The following is an 18,771-nucleotide window of genomic DNA, read 5'->3' as shown; positions in this document are numbered from 1 at the left end:
TCTAGCAGTGATACTGTGAATGGAGGGTGTCAGGGTGGGACACAACAGGACAGACGGCAACTCACTCGTAGAAGAGACTTCCACTCATGTCAGGGCTGAAGGGATTTGAGAGTGGGGTCCCTCTAATGCATCACCTGTCCACCTGGAGGCTCCTATTCTCCCCTCCCAGCAGCCCTCTCTGACCTCTCCCACCTGCTGGGGGAGGGGCCCTGCCTCTGTGCTCCCACAGGGCCCTGGTGCTTCCCCTATCACCTGTCCACATGTTCCTCCCGTGGATGACCATCAGCTTCCTGAGGGCAGGGACTGTTCTGACACACAGAGACGTTGGGAATCAGACAGGAACAAATACCTGCAAACAGCGGCTCCCTGCACTGTCCTACCTTGGACATGTTAGGTTCTCAGTCACTCTGGCGCATGGGCAGGGACTGGATCCAGCCTGGGAGACAGGGGCAGAGGGAACTGCAGGTTCTCTCAGGGCTCAGCAAACCCTAGTCTCTGTCTTGAGGACAAAGCTGTGACTTCCGCTCCAGTCCATGAATGCTGAGGTCCTGTCTCTAAAGAGACAAGCCGCTTCCATGGCTTCCACCACCGCTGCCCCAAGGGTAGGACAGGACACAGGGCAGGCACAAGGTACACACTCAGTTTATTATCAGCTGGAGCTTCACAGCCAATTGTCGGTGTGGCCTCCTGCTTTGGAATAGGCCATGAATCCCAAACTCTTCCCCAAGTCCCAGGGAAGGACAGGCAGGGCCCAGTCCCTCTCACAGCCACCGCCAGGCACAGGAAAGCTGGCCTTTGTGGTCCCGCACTCCCACCGAGAGCTCTGACAGCGGCCTGAACGCGTCAGTCCCCACCACTGAGCTTGGTCCTGAGCCTCCCTTGACTTCCTCCTCCCTAGGAACCAGGGGAGGGCAGACCCTGGACTTGCCCTAGTTGGGCTGCACAGACAAGCGCTCCGCTGTGGGCTATGGCAGCAGCAGTGCTGGTTCTCAGGAAAGATGGCCCAGGTTTAGGAGCAGCAGGGAGAGACCGCTGGGCACCAGCTGGCCTTGGCCATCCCTGTCTGCAGTGCTGCGGCTGTCACAGGCCCCAACCCAGACCCTCACAGGGCCTGCACCAGCACCAGGAGGCTCATGACCAAGGCCATGCCGAAGAAGATGCCCAGGAAGAAGCGGTCCATCACGCGAGCCAGGCGCTTCCAGTCCTCATGGCGGCGCTGGGCAGCCCGGTGGCTGCGGAAGGTGCTGGCAATGGTGGCCACGTGGCTCAGCAGGGCTTCCTGGCGGCATAGACACCGTGCCTCATGGCAAGGGCCTCCTTGTGAGCTGGCCCCTCCCTCAGGTGGCTGTGGGCTAGGGGGCGACTCTGGCGGCCGAGACTTCCCACACGGCTCCCCTCGTTCCCGCACGCACAGCCCTCGTGCCAGGTGTCCCAGCAGGAGGACTCGAGCCCAGGCAGGCACTGGGCGGGCACTGGGACCACAGTAATGCAGGTTCATGATAAGGATGGTGAGCGCTGTTGAGAATGTGACCATGGTCATAGTGGCCATGTAGTACTTCCCTGCAAGAGACAGAGCGATTCAGCAGCGCCTACAACAAGCACTGGGTAGCCCCAGCTTCCCACGTGCACAAACAGGAACAAGCCAGGAGGCTCTCAGGACCCCACCCCACCAAGCCCAGTGCATGGAAGCAGGGGGAGGTAAGGGTCCAGTTCTCTCCTCCCCTGTTTCCTGCAGGTGCATTCTCAGGAGCTACAGTTGTCACAGCCAGAAGCTCATTCACCCACAGTCCCTAAAAGTGCCGTTCTGGGCCGGTGCTGTGGTACAGAGGGTTGAAGCCCCAGCCTGCAGTGACGGCATCTATGTGGGGGCCTTTTTGAGTTCAGTTGCTAAGCTTCCGGTCTAGCTTTCTGCTATGGCTTTCGAAAGCCATTGAGATTCGCCCCTGACCTTGGGCACCTGCACCCGAGAGAGACCCTGAGGAAGCTGCATCCCCTGTGGTAAATTGGGGAGTGAACCAGCAGATGGAAGACCTCTCTGTATCTCTGCCTCTGCCTCTCTAACTCTGCTTTTCAAGTACATCAATGAATCTTAAGAAAAAAAAGAAAAGTGCAACTCTCCGGTCCGACCTAGGCCAGGACTGTCCCCTGAAGCACATTTCCCATAAGGAAGGAAATCGACCTCACAGGTTCAGGGAGGGCTTACCTGAGCTGATCAGCAGTGCACAGCTGGCTCTCGGTACATTCTGCCTAATACTACCACATTGGGTAGGCAGAACATCCACCACCACCTTGAGAAAACACTGACTGCTTCCTGCTCACGGCCGGGAGGGTGTTCTCCCTGCGGGGGGCCACTCCCCCCTCTGTCTCAAAAGAAGGTGTGCTCCCAGAATGCCTCCCCCAGCTCTCAGACACACACACGGGCGCCCCCCTCGCGCTCACCGATGAGCGGCACACTCTCCGCCGGGGGCATGCTCTCGGCCAGGATCAGCTGGAAGACGGTGAGCGCCAGCAGCACGGTGACGCCCAGGGACACCTTCTCGCCCGAGTCGGCCGGCAGGTGGAAGGCAAGCGGCGCGAGCAGCGAGATGAGCACGCAGGGCAGCAGCAGGTTGCACACGTAGGCGGCGGCGCGGCGGCGCAGCAGCAGCGTGAAGGTCACGTCGGGGTAGGGCTCGGAGCAGCAGCCATAGGTGAGCACGCGCCGCCGCGCCGGCATGCCCAGCACGCGCCACTCCACGTTCTCCACGAAGTCGGCCAGGCTGGCGGCGTCGCCGCGCGGCCGCACGTCCAGCTGGTGCCCGCCGTGCGTCCAGGAGCCGAACGTCAGTCCGCAGCGCTGCGCGTCGAATGGGAAGGCGGCCACGTCCACGCGGCAGGAGCTGCGCGTGATGGCCGGCGCGTCCCAGCGCACGGCGCCGTCGTGCCGCAACACCACGTTCGTGCTTGCCGACGCTGGCTGCTGCGCGTCCGCCCTGGGGGCAGGCGGAGCAGAGTCACCTGGGTGCCCGTCATCTGAGCCTCGACCCTCCAGGGGCTCTGTGACCCGAGGGACGCCCTTTGGCCACCGCGCGGCAGCACGGAGGGTGGAATGCGCCCGATAGAGGGCGCTCTGCCCTTGCAGACTGGGAGGGGCCGCGTTCAGGGCTACCACAAGGAGCGCAGGTTCAGCTCTGTGCAGTCTGAAAAGGCCACACAGTGACTTGCCTTGGGAGTCACCCACCAGGCTCCTAGAGGCCCCGGGGAATTGCGCAGAGGGTGTGTTTGCGGCGAGACACAGACCTGGTTCGGGCCACGAGGAGTAGCCCTGGGTTGGCATGGAAGGCTGAGGGGGTGGCTTAGAGAGGCACTGGGATACAGAGCTGGCCCTGATGGACAGCTCAGTAAAATCTCAGTCTGGGTTGTCTGAGAACAGCCTCGAGTTGGGGAGCCACGGAAGGACTGTGATCTCCTGGCCTTGTAGGAGGGTCTGCCCTTCCAGGGCAGCTTAGCAACTGGCTTAGGCGGTGGGGAAGGGGCGTCAGTCCACCCAGGGCTGAGATGGCTCTTGCCGGGCAGGGGGAGGGGCGCAGGCAGGCAGTACTTGTTGTAGAGCACGATGTCTGGCCGCCACACGAGCCTGCTGGGGATGCGGATGGCATCCAGGCCGCCATAGGCATCCGGGTCCCACCGCAGGTAGGCATCAGTCCACTCCTGCCGGATCCATAGGTACAGCGTCAACACCTGGTTCCGCTCGTCCTGGTGAGGGCAGGGAGTGGGCACAGATACGGACACGCTTGCGAGTCTATGCAGACCCTCCCTGTTTGTGCACAGTCAGCTTCAGGACGCTGGTCAGGACGTGCAAACCCGACTTGCAGGGGTGATAGAAAATCCCCACTCAGCAGCGATTCAGTGAGTTCAAGTGAGCAGATGTTTGAACACACGGTGGATACCCACCAGTTAGTAGGTTAACCAATGTTGTTAATTTTTTTAAAAGATTTATTTTACTTGAAAGAGTTACACAGAAAGAAGGAGAGGCAGAGAGAGAAGTCTTCCATACTCTGGTTCACTCCCCAATTGCTTGCAACAGCCAGAGCTGTGCTGATCCGAACCAGGAGCTTTTTCCAGGTCTCCCACATGGGTGCATGGGCCCAAGCACTTGGGCCATCTTCTACTGCTTTCCCAGGCCATAGCAGAGAGCTAGATTGGAAGTGGAGCAGCTGGGACTCGAACCGGCACCCATATGGGATGCCAGCACTCTGATGGCAGCTTTACCTGCTTTGCCACAGCTCCGTTCCCAATTTTTTTATTTTTTTATTTTTTTTTTAGGATTAGTTCTTAGAAGGCAGAGTGCAGAGAGAGAGGGAGTTACAGATATTTTCCATTAACTGGTTCATTCCCCTAATGGCTCAAAAGGCTTGGGCTATGTCCGTCTGAAATCAGGGTCCTCCATGTGGGTACAGGGGCCCAAGGGTTTGGACCATCTTCTACTGCTTTCCCAGACCATCTGCATGGAGCTGGATAGGAAGTAGAGCAGCAGGGACTCGAACCAATGCCCAAGTCGGATGCTGGCGCTGCAGGCTGCAGCTTAATCCGCTGTACCACAGCACTGGCCCCTGTAGTTATGTTTATAGAAAGAATTGCTTGCAAGAGTAATCCTAGTCCCACCCCTCATTCCCTCCCCACAGCAGTATCAGCACTACATACCATGTCGATGATCTGGGACAATGTCACCTCCAGGGTCACATTCAGAGTCTGGTCTGTGTCTGCCACAGGTCTCAGGGCACTTGTGTAGTTGGCGAAGAGGTCACGGAACAGCTTGTGAGCCAGCCTGCCCTCAGCTCCCTGGCACTCTGCAGAGCCAGTAAGTATGGTTGTCCACCCATGACCCCAACTGGGGCCTCTGCTGAGGCCCTCCAGCCCTGTCACGTGCTGCACTGTCCTACAGCCTTCTGAATGGTGCCTCTGTGCTCTGCCCTGGACGAAGGCCCAGGAGGTACTATCAGGACTTGGTACTATCTTCTGCAGCCGGCTGCTGGTTTCTCCCCAGCCTTCCCTTCTGGATTCTGCCTCCTCCACCACAGGACTTCCACCCAAGCCATCTGCACCTCACTGCCCGGTGCACTGCCGTCTCAGGCCTGCTTCCAGTTCTCCTGCTGCACGTCTGCTGGTCTCTTCAAAGGTCCTGGCACCTGAGGACATCCCCCTCTCCTGAAAAGACCCTTCCTTTATCTTAGGTTTTCTCAATAGTTTCCTCAGGCCCTGCCTGAGTACTGGCCCCCAGAATCCTGTCCTTGGCTCTCTTCTTTCTCTTTGGCCCAGATTTGCCTTGAGCTCCAGACTTATACATACCACAGTCCACTGTTCAGTGTCTCACGGGCACCTTAAACTGTTCCCTCATGCTCTGAAACCTGCTTTTTTTTTAAAAAAATATTTACTTATGGCCGGCGCCGTGGCTCAATAGGCTAATCCTCCACCTGTGGTGCCGGCACCTGGGGTTCTAGTCCCGGTCAGGGCGCTGGATTCTGTCCCGGTTGCTCCTCTTCCAGGCCAGCTCTCTGCTGTGACCTGGAAGTGCAGTGAAGGATGGCCCAGGTCCTTGGGTCCTGCACCCGCATGGGAGACCAGAAGCACCTGGCTCCTGGCTTCGGATCAGCACGGTGCACCGGCTGCAGCGCGCCGGCCGTAGCGGCCATTGCGGGGTGAACCAAAGGAAAAAGGAAGACCTTTCTCTCTGTCTCTCTCTCTCACTGTCCACTCTGCCTGTCAAAAAAAAAAAATTACTTATTTCCATTTTATTTGAGAGGCAGAGAGAGAGAGGCCGTCCATCCACCTGTTTACTTCCCAGATGCCTATGATAGCCAGGGCCTGGGCCAGGAGCCTGGATCTCCATCTCCCTTGAGCCAAAATCTGCTGCCTCCCAGGTTGTTCATCAGCAGGAAGCTGGATCAGCAGCAGAGGAATGGGGCTTGAACCAAGCTGTCCCACATGGGATTTGTTGCTCCCAAGAAGCATCTTAACCACTGCACTAAATCTGCTTCTAAACATCTGTTCCACCTCAATGAAGAGCACCCAGAGACCTCGGCTGGAAACCCGAGAATTGCCATTCCCTTCTCCTTCCACTGCAGCGCAGTCTCAATCCTGTCAGATCATCCAAATCCCCCAAATCCTGCTATCCATCTTTTTTTATTTTTATTTATTAATTTTTTTTGCAATGCGATATAGAGGTGAGCACTATGCCTTTTTTTTTTAAGCTTGTTTATTTATCTGAGAGGCAGAGAGAGAGAGAGAGAGAGAGAGAGAGAGAGAAGCACAAAGAGAGATCTTGCATCTGCTGGTCCACTCTTTAAAAAGTTGACTGCAATGGCTGGAGCTGGGCCAGGTTGAAGCCAGGAGCCTGGAACTCCATCCTGGTCTCCTACATGAGTGTTCAAACACCAGGCCATCCTCCCACTGCCTTCCCAGGTTCATGACTGGGGAGCTGGATTGGACCCATGATCCAATACAGGTGCCAGCATTGCAGGCAGTGGCTTAAACCACTGCACCACAACATCGGGCCGAACTAAGCGTCTCTTGAATCACTCTTTCCCTGGTGCTCAGCCCTTCCCTCTCACTTGCACCATGGCAGCAGCAGCAGCCTCCTCACTGCTCCCCTGCCTCATGCTCACCCTCTCCTACTACCCTCTGCACGTCCCATAGATCAAGCTTTTGTACATACAAATCCCACCAAACCAGCACCTGTTTAAAACCCTGCTGTGGCTCCCCGTGGACGGCAGGCGAAAGCCTGGGTCTGGCACTCAAGGCCCTGTGACTTTTGCAGCCCTTTCTCTGGATGCTGCCCCCTCACTGCTCCCATCTCAGCAGGCAAGTTTCCTCTCCCCCTCTTCAGCACGCCATTTTCCCATACCCTGCAGACAGGAGCTTGTTCTAAGTACAGATACTAAAGAGAAAGGGAGATTTAGGGAGGCCAGAGGCTGTAGCCACATCAGGCCAGGCCAGGGCTGGTTCCCTGAACGTCATACCTGGAGGGAGAAGGAGCAGGAGCAGGAGGCCCAGGTTGAGGTGGTGGCTCCCAGGCGCCATGGCCCTTCACAGCAAGAGGTGGGGCAGGTCTCTGGGCGTAAGGCCTCCTGGCTGGACCTAGTGCAGCATCAGGCCCAGCGCACAGTACCTGAAGTCAAAAGTACAACTGAGCGTCTTGTGGCCCTTCCAGTTATCTGACCCTCCTCTGTCACTATCTGATCCTTGGCATCTGCTGGCCTCTGTCTCTATCCCCTGCTACTGTCACGGTCGTCTTTCCCTCGGCAACTCTGTCCTGCTCTCTGCTCCCCTGACTCTGACCTTCCTCTCTGCCTCTTTGCACTCTCCCTTCACTTTCTACTCTCTGCCTCACTGCCTTGCTCCATTCCCATACCGGGGCTCCAGGTGAGCCTGGGGCTGTCTCAGCAGAACAGGGGGCAGGGGACTCTTATCAGCCCTGAGCAGTCAGTCTGAGGCACAGAACAGCTCCTCCCCTGCCTATCCTGTGCCCATGGTAACAGAGCAACTGAAATTGACACCTCAGGCTTCTGGGACCTAAATTATTCAAATTCTGTAAAGCGACAGGCAGCTCAGCTCAGGGCCATAGTGGGGGCTTGGAGTGAACAGGGGTGCAGGGCTCAGAACTTGCACAGGGCAATGGCCTCAGGTGGGTATCTGTCCCCAGCTCTGCCACCACTGCCTGGGTCCCGCCCAGGGAGGGGCCAGGTAATCCGTGCCACACCAGCTCTCTCCTCCAGCTAAGGGTGCTGCTGAGCCTACACCACTCCAGGTGGTTCCAAAGAACAGAAGCCGCAGGACACATCCTTTCCTGAGTTTTCTTACTGTGCCCAGACAGCAAGGGCAATACAGCACTCTCCGCTTTGTTTTCTTTCTTAAGATTTATTTATTTGAAAGGCAGAGTTACAGAGAGGCAGGGAGAGAGAGAGAGAAGTCTCCCATCTGTTGGTGCACTCCCCAAATGGCTGCACAGAGCTGGGTTGATTCAAATCTAGGAGTCAAGACCTTCTCCCACGTGGGTGTAGGGACCTAAGCACTTGGGCCATCGTCTGCTGCTTTCCCAGGCACATCAGCAGGGAGCTGGAACAGAAGGGGAGCAGCCGGGATTCGAACTGGCACCCATATGGGATGCTGGCGCTGCAGTCTAGGGCTTTAACCCACTGTGCTGGCCCCTGATTCTGTGCTCATTCTCCAGTGCATTCCTGTCTCTTAGGAATTAGATGCTTACATAAATCCACACATCTTTCCAGCATCTTTCTCTAGATGTGGCCCAAGCATTTCACATTAAAATGTCTCAGAGACTCCAATATCCATTCATGCTAAAAGCTCTCAATACACTCAGAATAGACAGAGGGAAGCTCACTCAATTTGACAATGAAAATCTACCTTAAAAAAATCAAAATCCTATATAACTAGTATTATAGTTAATTAATGTTGAGAAACTAGCTTTCCCCCTAGGATCAGAATGAGGAGGAAGTCCTCTCCTATTCATCGTATTGAAGTCTTAGCTAATTCAACAGGACAAGTAAATGAGATTTTAAAAAGATAGATTGGGAAAGAAGAAATAAAACTGTATCTACTTGCAAATGATGGTGGGAGACCGGATGGAGTTTCTGCATGGTGCAGCTCAGGCTATTGCAGGCATTTGTCTGCCTCTGTCTTTTGTTCTTTCAAACACAATGAAAATAAAAAACAAATAGGTCTACATAGAAAGATATTTAATATTCATGGATTGAAAAAATCAATATTGTTACTTCCTTCCAAATTGATATATAGATTCAGTGCAATCTCAATCAAAATCAAAGCAAGTTATTTTGTGGATATCAATAAACTGGTTCTAAAGTTTATATGAAACAAAGACACAGAATAGCCAATACAATACTGAAAAAGAAAAAAATTTAAGGACTGACATGATCCAACTTTAAGACTTACTATAAAGCTACAGTAATCAAGATGATGTGATGGTGGCAAGAGAAGAGACAGATCAATGGGAACAGAATAAACTATCCATTCTATCTACACAAAACACGGCCAACTGATTTCTTAAAAAAAAAAAAAAAACAGCAAAGGCAATTCCATGGAGAAAGGCAACTGGATATCCTCAAGCAAAAAGAAAAAAGAACCCAGAACCTAGATGTAAATCTTAAGGTCTTTCACAAAATTAACTCAAAATAGATCATAGACCTAAATAAATAATGCAAAAGTATAAGACTTCAATGGGGCCGGCACTGTGGCGTGGCGGGTAAGAACACCACCTGCAATGCTGGCATCCCATATGCCTGCCGATTCAAGTTCCTGCTGCTCCATTTCCGACCTAGCTCTCTGGTATGACCTGGGAAAGCAGAAGATGGCCTAGGTCCTTGGTCCTGCGTGGGAGACCTGGAAGAAGCTCCTGGCTCCTGGTTTCGATTGGCCCAGCTCTGGCCACTGCAGCCATCTGAGGAGTGAACCAGCGGATGAACACTTCTCTCTCTCTGCCTCAGCCTCTCTGTAACTGCCTTTCAAATAAACAAACAAACCTTTTTTAAAAAAAAAAATGTATAAGTCTTCAGGAAGATGACAAAAGAAAAAAAACTAGGTTACTTTGAGCTTGCAAATTAAAATTTAAAAAAATTTTTTGCATTTATTTTTATTTTACTTGAAAGCCAGAGACATAGAGATCTTCCATCTGCTGGTTCACTCCCTAAATGCCTGCGATTAACCAGGACTGGAACCGGGCTCTGATTAGGAATGTGGATGTCTCAGGCAGTACTTAAATACTGCACCAAACAACAGCCCCAGCAGTGACTTTTTAAATACCAAAAGCACAATCCATGAAAGAAAAAAAATTAACATGTTTGGCTTCCTTAATAACTTTTCTACAAAAGATGTTATTAAGGGGGGCCGGTTCAAGTCCTGGCTGCTTCACCTCCAACCTGGCCCTCTGCTATGGGCTGGGAAAGCAGTGGAAGATGGCCCAAGTCCTTGGGCCCCTGCACCCACATGGGAGACCTGGAAGAAGCTCCTGACTCCTGGCTTCGGATCAGCTCAGCCTCAGCTGTGTGGCCATCTGGGGAGTGAACCAGTGGATGGAAGACCTCTCTCTCTCTCTGCCTCAGCCTCTCCATAACTCTTTCAAATAAAAATAAATCAATCTTGAAAAAAAGATGCCATTAGGATGATAAGAGGGGCCAGCGCTACAGTGTGGGCTAAGCTTCCACCTGCAGTGCTGGCATCCCATATAGGTGCTGCTCCTCTTCCGATCCAGCTCTCTGCTGTGGCCTGGGAAAGCAGAAGATGGCTGAAGTCCTTGGGCCCCTGCACCCGCCTAGGAGAACCAAATGGAGTTTCTGGCTTCAGCCTGGCCCAGCCCCAGCTGTTGACCATCTGGGAGTGAACCAGCAGATGGAAGAACTGACTCTGCCTTTCAAATAAATAAATAGGTCTTTAAAAAATGGCAAATTTTGTTGCCCCTCTTCCAGGCCAGCTCTCTGCTGTGGCCCGGGAGTGCAGTGGAGGATGGCCCAAGTACTTGGGCCCTGCACCCCATGGGAGACCAGGATAAGCACCTGGCTCCTGCCATCGGTACAGCGTGTTGCGCCGGCCGCAGCGTGCCGGCCGTGGCGGCCATTGGAGGGTGAACCAACGGGAAAAAGGAAGACCTTTCTCTCTGTCTCTCTCTCTCACTGTCCACTCTGTCAAAAAAAAAAAAAAAAAAAAAGGCAAATTTTATGTGAAATCTCTAAAAAATGCTACAAACTTATGTATAAAGATTTCAATTTTTAAAAATTTATTTTTATTTATTTGAAATTCAGAGAGACAGAAACCTCTCATCCATTGATCCACCCTTCTAAAAGTGCACAACAGCCAGGGCTGGGACAGGCTGAAGCCAGGAGCCTCTCTCTGGGTCTCCTACGAGGGTGGCAGGGATCCAAGTACTTGAGCCATCACCTGCTGCCTCTCAGCAGCATTAGCAGGAAGCTGGAACGCAGAGACAATCTGGGACTCCATCCCAGGCATATGGGATACAGGCATCTCAGGCAGTGTCTTAACTGCTGAGGCAAACACCTGTCCCTAAACGAATACAGAATCTTATTAGACATTGCTCACAAGCACAAAAAAGGATGTTTCAGCTTATCAGTCATCAAGTGTGCATTTGCTGCTGTAACAACACAAACATAGGATGGGTGGTTTACATACAACAGACCTTTCTCACAGTTCTGGCGGCTGGGACTTCCAACATCAGGAAGCCAGCCGACAGTGATGTGATTCTCTGACTGCTGTGTCCTCAGGTCTCTGGGGTCTCATTCATAAGAAAAATAATCCTATTCCTGAGGGCTCCATCCTTATACCCTAATCATCCCCAAAGGCCCATCCATCAGTCTGGCAGTTAGCTTTCAACATATGGATTTGGGGAAGGGGCAGAAATAAACCTTTAGACCACAGTGTCAGGAAAATGCAAATTTAAACCCTAACTGATATCACTTCATGGTCATAGGTTTGCTGTAATCAAAATGATGAACCACAGCAAGTGTTCATGAAGATGTAGAGAAACTGCAATTGTCATAATATATTGCTCAGAGAGGGTAAATCGTGCAGTCCTGGTGAACTTTTGCAGAGTTATCGTATATCTCAGGAATTCCACTTTGAGGTATATGCTTGAGACAATGGGAGCATGTCTGCAAAAAACTTGTATGTGAACGGCCATACCAGCATCATCCAAATATCCACAAAGTGGAAACAATACAAATGTCACTTAACTGATCAATGTATAAGAAAAGTGATATATCTGTAAAATGGAATGTTATTTTGTCATAAAAAGGGATAGTTTTTTTTTTTTTTTTTTTGACAGGCAGAGTGGACAGTGAGAGAGAGACAGAAAGGTCTTCCTTTTCCGTTGGTCCACCCTCCAATGGCTGATGCGGCCAGCGCGCTGCAGCCAGCGCACTGCGCTGATCCGAAGCCAGGAGCCAGGTGCTTCTCCTGGTCTCCCATGCGGGTGCAAGGCCCAAGGACTTGGGCCATCCTCCACTGCACTCCCGGGCCACAGCAGAGAGCAGGACTGGAAGCAACTGGGACAGAATCTGGCACCCCAACCGGGACTAGAACCTGGTGTGCCGGTGCCGCAGGCGGAGGATCAGCCTATTGAGCCGCGGTGCTGGTCAAGATACGGTATTAATACATGCCACAACATAGATGAAGCCAGTCACACAAGACTACATACTATATGATTGTATATTTATATTCGGTAAAAACAATGCTGTAGGGATGGAGAACACACTGGGGTTAGGAACAAGGAGGGGCTGTGACTATAAAGAGTGAAGAATTGGGAGTTTCTTTAGGTGATGGAACTGTTTTGTATTCTGTTTGGTTATTTAAATTCATCTGTTTCAAAATTAGTAGAAAAGCACACAAGAGCAAGCCAAGACAGGTATTTGGCAAGGTGGTTAAGATGCCAGTTAAGATGCTTCACATCCGATATTAGAGCACCTAGGTACAAGTTCTAGATCTGCTCCTGATTCTAGCTTCCTGGCAGTAGGTAATTCAAGAAACTGGGTCCCTGCCACACACATGGGACACCTGGATTGAGCTCCTGGCTTCTTCCTTTGGCCTGACCCAGCTGGGTCATTACATGCATTGAATGTGAACCAGCAGTTGAGAATTCTGTCTCTCCAATAATTGTTTCAAAAAGGGTGACTTTCCTACATAATTTTTTTTAAAGATATTGATTTGTAAGGTACAGTAACAGAGAGGGAGGGTTGGTGAGAGGCACAGCAAGAACAGGAGCCATATATTCCATCTAGTGGTTCACTCCCCAAATGGATCTGAGTCAGGCTGAAGCCAGGAGCCAGGAACTCCATCCAGGTCTGCCAAGTGGATGGCAGGGCCCATTATTTGCTGCCTGACCAGGTGCACCGGCTAGGAGCCGTATCAGAAGCGGAGCAGCTTGTACTCAACTGACACTCTGATATGCTATGCCTGCCTTGCAAGCAGCAGCTTAAACCAACAGCCAGGGTTGGGCCAGACTGAAGCCAGGAACCCAGAATTCAATCTAGGTTTCCATGAGTGGCAGGGACTCAAGTACTGGAGCCATCATCTGTTGCCTCCCACAGTACATGTTAAGCAGGAAGCTGGGATTGAGAGCAGAGCTCAAACCCAGGCATTGTGATACAGGATGTGGGTGTCCCAAGCAATAAGTCAGCTTCTGCACCACACATCCACCCTAGCCTTAAGTATAAATAATACCTGCCTTAAGAGAAATACTGCCCATATTCACAATTGTTAATGCTGCTAAATGCTAACCACTTTCATAGCACATTCTTGAAAAAACACCTCTGGAAAGGAAAGCAGCTTGAGAATTGTTAGAAGCCCAGGCCATGCTCTATGATTCAGTCACTCCACTTTACACAGTGGCTCAATAATGAAGGGGAGACCACCAGCTGAGGAGCTCTGGGGCCTAAGTAAAATAGAAGCCTCAGCCACAGGGCAGACCTGTTTTCTCATCCTTGAATTCCTTAATGTCCCAGAAATATTTGGTTACATTGCAATTTGGCATGTACTCACATATTCAATTTGAAAAAGTCAAAGTAAGATCTGAATGGTTCTCAGGTTGCTTATTTGATCTTTCTCAAAAATAGTCTGTGTAAAGCAGTATATATGGAAACCTGCATTTAGGGGCCAGTGCTGTGGCACAGGTCGTTAAAGCCCTGGCCTGCAGAGCTGGCATCCCATATGTGCGCTGGTTCAAGTCCTGGCTGCTCCACTTCCAATGCAGGTCCCCACTAATGTGCCTGGGAAAGTAAGAAGAGGGCCCAAGTCCTTGGGTCCCAGCACCTACGTAGGAGACCTGGAAGAAACTTCTGGCTCCAGATTGGCTCAGCATTGGCCATTGCAGCCATCTGGGGAATGTACCAGCAGATGGAAGACCTCTCTCTCTCTCTCTCTACCTCTCTCTGTAACTCTTCCAAATAAGTAAGATGAATATAAAAAAAAAATTTGCACTTAGCAAAGTGAAGTGTGACCTAATGTTTAAAAACAAAAAATAACAGCAGAGCGAGGAGGCTTTGAACGATAAGCATATTCTATTGGACAATGAGTCCCCAGTTGGGAATTAATATGCATCCATGTATGGATAGTAGTCAGCATTAACCCATCAACACCCTCACCCCTAACCTTGACCTTAGGAATCTAGCAGTCTCTATTTCAGTTTAGCATCAAATTACACTCTCCTCAATCAATGGCCTGTCTCCATTTACACTGCAGATTGAAAAACAAGTTAAACAAAAAAGGCTACCATAAATATCCTCAGGGCAAGAAGACTCAAAAATACAAAGGGCAAGCCAATACCAGGAATGCTATAAACATTTCATTTTATTAATTTTTTTAAGAAAGTAGCTTCAGAAAAAGAAGAAAATAATCTAGATCATTTATTTTTATATATATATATTTTTAATAAAAACCTTTACATAATCTTCATGCATAAAGACCCAGGGGTGGCCGTGTTGTGTGTGACAGCCTTAACACCAAGCTGTCTCAGGCCCTTCCCTGGGGCTCCTCACAGCTGGCAGCGGTGTAGCCAAGGCCCTCTGCCTGACTCTACAGCCCAGCTCCTTGCCAGCCTCACTGGCAGTTCCACATTCTGGGAGGGCAGATGGAGGGTGGGAAATGTTTTGGGGCTAGAACGGGAGGGTCATGTTTTAATTCTCCAGGCAAATCCAGACAGGAGTCCCAGCAAGATGACTGAAAACAAGGGTCCAAACCAAGTTCTGGAAGCTTCTCACAGACTCGTGACATGTGACCAAGGGCTGCTGCTGTACACGGTTGTAGGGAGAGTATAGTGTTCATGGACATCCAAGGCAAGAATAAAACAAGCCTTGAAGATCATCCATTCATGGCAGGCATTCACTTCTACTCTAAATATGTTGGAAAGATGCCATCCTGTATCCTCAGTCCAACCCTCTTGATTTCAAAAGGCAGTGTTAACTAATCAATCTATTTGAGACAGATTCATCGTCCTTTTGTGGACAGCTCCCCTGCTAAGGAAGGACAGTCCTAGATCAACACATTTGTCCCATCACTTGTCTCACTCCTTGTTAAGAGTTCTGGTATAAAAGGACTCGCGTAGGTATAGGGTAGCAGGCTGTCCTAGAGAATCAGAAGGTTCAGAATTCTGGGGGGTAGAAAAGGATTCCCTGTTTTTTGGGGGGATTCTGCCAGAGGAGCTTTATTGACCATTTTCAAAAAGGAAAAACAATTGTATGGTCTTAAGAGTGGTAAAAGGAGACTCGTCTCTCCTGTTCTGGGTTCCAGAAGCCCTTATGCAACGTTCAGTATTAAGAAAAGCCCTGAACAACTGGAGGATGCTGCATGGGGCAGCAAGTAGGGAGGGTGGATTCCATCCACAGCCAACCCAGAGAATGGCACATGCTGCCAATCAGAACAATGCTAGGGAACCTCTGTGTGGTGGGCGTCAATGACCATGTGAGTATGGTGAGAGGAACCCGGTGCTCACTGGCTCCCAACAGTCAGTTCTCGCAGATAGGACTGTGTGAGGCTGCGCAGTTCCTCCAAGGCATAGTCTTCAGGCATGGGGAGGCGGCCAATGTGGGGAGCCAACAGGCGCAAAGGAACTCGCTGAGGGTCTGGCGTTGAATCAGAGGTGGCATCAGGGGTGTGCTGCAGGCTCAGTACCACCCGCAGCAAATTGGCGACACACTTGGCCATGTCTGAAGAGAAAAAGTGGAGTGAGCACTGAGGATGAGGTATTGGGGAAGGGTGGGCACCAGGAGTGGGTGAAGTCATTATAAAAATAGGAAGCAAGTGGGCATGAGGCAGGGAGAGGTTAGAGGCTTACCTGACTGAGCCAGGCGATCCTTGGCATTGTAACACTGAATCTGCTCTATCCGATTGCACAGTGAAGTGACTTTGGTGTGTAACTGCTCCAGCTCATAACTCGAGAAATCCACCTACAGAGAAACAGAGAACACAATGTGTTCAGTATTCTATTCCCACCCACCCACAGACCCTCTACAGAAAACCCTGAGGCAACAGTGAGGTGAGGAGTGGGAAGCTGGTTGGCAGTGCTATGCTACCACTGTCTACCCTAATGGCTGAGGGCCAGGCACTCAGTGATAACTCACATGAACAATGTAATGGTGTAGAACCTTGGACTCAGTCTCAAGATCATGATTTATAGGCCATATAGATAAATTTGGGCTCAGAAATATGGCATGATTTTTTTTTTTAATTTGAGAGGCAGAATTAGAGAGAGAGGAAGAGACAGAGAGAAAGGTCTTCCATCAGCTGGTTCATTCTCCAAATGGCTGCAACAACCAGAGCCAGGCATTTCCAAGGCCAGGAGCCAGGAGCTTCTTCTGGATCTCCTATATGGGTACAGGGGCCTAGGCACTTGGGCCATCTTCCACTGCTTTACCATGCCACATGAGAGCTGGATATGAAGTGGAGCAGCCAGGACTCAAACCGGCGCCCATATGGGATGCCGGCACCTCAGGCAGCAGCTTTACCCACTATGCCACAGTGTCAGCCCCATGGTATGACTTCTTAAGAGTACACGTAGTAAGCAGTACAGCCCAAACTAGAGTTGAATTCTGGTTTCCTGACTCTAACACTCTAACTTCATAGTCTTCTTTTTTTTTTTAAAGATTTTTTTAAAGATTTATTTATTTACTTGAAAGTCAGAGTTACACAGAGAGAGAAGGAGAGACAGAGACACAGAGAGAGAGAGAGAGAGAGAGAGAGAGAGAGAGAATGAATCTTCCATCCGCTGGTTCACTCCCCAATTGGCCATAATGGCTGGAACTGTGCCAGTCTGAAGCCAAGCGTGAGGAGCTTCTTCCGGGTCTCCCATGCAGGTACAGGGGCCCAAGGACTTGGGTCATCTTCTATTGCTTTCCCAGGCCATAGAAGAGAGCTGGATTGGAAGTGGAGCAGCTAGGACTCAAACTGGCAGCCATAAAGGATGCCAACACTGTAGGTGGCAGCTTTACCCACTATACCACAGCACTGGCCCCACTTCATAGTCCTTTCTAAAACACCAGAGAACCTTCTTCTCACTCTACGTACTATAAATATATTTTTAAAGATTTATTTATTTATTTGAAAGTAAGAGTTACACAGAGAGAGGAGAGGCAGAGAAAGGGGAGAAGGGAAGGAGGGAAGGAGGAAAGTAGGGAGAGAGGGAGGAAGGGAGAGAGAGAGAGAGAGAGATAGGTCTTCCATTCGCTGGTTCACTCCCCAGTTTGCCACAAAGGCTGGAGCTGCACTGATCCAAAGTTAGGAGCCAGGAGTTTCCTCTGGTCTCTCACATAGGTGCAAGGGCCCAAGGACTTAGGCCATCTTCCACTGCTTTCCCAGGCCACAGCAGAGAGCCAGATCAGAAGTGGAGCAGCTGGGACAAGAACCAGCACCCATATTTGATGCCAGCACTGCAGGTGGCGGAGTTACCTGTTACACCATAGTGCCGGCCCTTATAACATTTTTTTCAAAGATTTATTTATTTCAAAGGCACAGCAACAGGGGAGAGGGAAGACAGACAATCTTCCATGTGCTGTTTCATTCCCCATATGGCCACAAATGTCGAGGCTGCACCAGGCTGAAGCCCCAAGCTAGGAACATCATCCAGATCTACCACATGGGTGGCAGGGGTCCAAGTATTTGGGCTATGTCCTGCTGCCTTCCTAGGTGCATCAGCAGGGAGCTGCATGAGAAATGGGGCAGCGGGAATTTGAACCGGTGCTGAAACGGGATGCCAGCATTGAGGCACCAGCATAAGCCACTGTGCTTCAATGCCAATCCCTCCTTATATATTGCGTTCTATTCCCAGGGCTACAATTATGATTGATGTGCTGATGATTCCAAATCTTTACAGTCTAATATGAAATTTTCCATCCCTCTTCCAGAGCCATCGCCCTAGCTCAGGTCACCATTACTTGCTTAAAATATCTTGAACTTATAACACAACTTTCAGTGTCAAATTCTCTACATTTAATCTCCTACCATTCTGTATGTAGCCTGAGTGGTTTTACAAAAAAGTAAAACTATTTTTATCCATTGATCCATTGTGTATATTTTGAATACTCTTTGGCATTTTAACCCTTAAATATTACCTTATTATTTATTACCTTAAATATGACTCATAGGCATACCCTTTCCCAAACTCCTGCAATGAAACCTAAGTTTCCTATTATCTCCTTCCTCAAAGGGCTCACCCAATCCTTCCAAGAACTGCCTCTTATTGAGTTCACTTTTGGGGACCTTTGTAGAGTCTACTATTTAATGTCTACATAAATACTATTCATTTATTTATTTATTTATTTATTAAATAATTACTACTTATTTGAAAGGCAGAGAGAGTGATTTTCCATCTGCTGGTTTACTCTCCAAATGGCTGGGCCAGGCTGAAGCCAGGAGCCAGAAATCCCATCTGGGTCTCCCACGCGGGTGACAGGGGCTCAAATACTTGAGTCATCATCCACTACTTTCCCAGGAGCATTAGTTTTTTTTTTTTTTTTTTAATTTATTTTATTTATTTGAAAGAGTTACAGAGAGGTAGAGACAGAAAGAGAGGTCCTCCATCTGCTGGTTCACTCCCCAGATGGCCACAATGGCCAGAGCTGCACCAATCCAAAGCCAGGAGCCAGGAGCTTCTTCTGGGTATCCCACGTGCGTGCAGGGGCCCAAGGACTTGGGCCATCATCTACTGCTATAACAGGCCATTGCAGAGAGCTGGATCGGAAGAGTAGTTGCCAGGACTAGGAC

General features: G+C 50.4%; 2 protein-coding genes across 36 annotated transcripts in view; both read right to left on the bottom strand.

The window, feature by feature from the left end:
- Positions 1–960: 960 nt before the first annotated feature.
- Positions 961–7,197, bottom strand: CHRNA10 (cholinergic receptor nicotinic alpha 10 subunit). The gene is made up of 5 exons (XM_002708724.6): positions 6,999–7,197; positions 4,684–4,829; positions 3,581–3,735; positions 2,440–2,972; positions 961–1,560 (listed from the first exon to the last, which is right to left on the bottom strand). Exons 1-5 carry the CDS (start codon positions 7,057–7,059, stop codon positions 1,103–1,105), a joined length of 1,353 nt encoding a protein of 450 aa, XP_002708770.1. The 5' UTR covers positions 7,060–7,197; the 3' UTR covers positions 961–1,102.
- A 7,149-nt stretch (positions 7,198–14,346) lies between these two features.
- The window catches only part of NUP98 (nucleoporin 98 and 96 precursor), a 132,089-nt gene continuing 127,664 nt past the window's right edge, over positions 14,347–18,771 (bottom strand). For all 35 annotated transcript variants that reach the window (XM_008264839.5, XM_002708536.6, XM_051822866.3 and 32 more), the window contains 2 exons: positions 15,848–15,959; positions 14,347–15,719 (listed from right to left, as the gene is read on the bottom strand). In XM_008264839.5, coding sequence (XP_008263061.1) covers positions 15,502–15,719; positions 15,848–15,959 — 330 coding nt within the window. In that variant the 3' untranslated portion in view covers positions 14,347–15,501. The remainder of the gene's footprint in view (positions 15,720–15,847; positions 15,960–18,771) is intronic.

The sequence above is a fragment of the Oryctolagus cuniculus genome, chromosome 1, assembly GCF_051225735.1.
Source record: "Oryctolagus cuniculus isolate XC-2025 breed Fujian yellow rabbit chromosome 1, ASM5122573v1, whole genome shotgun sequence".
Classification (NCBI taxonomy): domain Eukaryota; kingdom Metazoa; phylum Chordata; class Mammalia; order Lagomorpha; family Leporidae; genus Oryctolagus; species Oryctolagus cuniculus.
The sequence above is the reverse complement of the archived record's forward strand: the minus strand, read 5'-3'. Positions and strand labels throughout refer to the sequence as shown.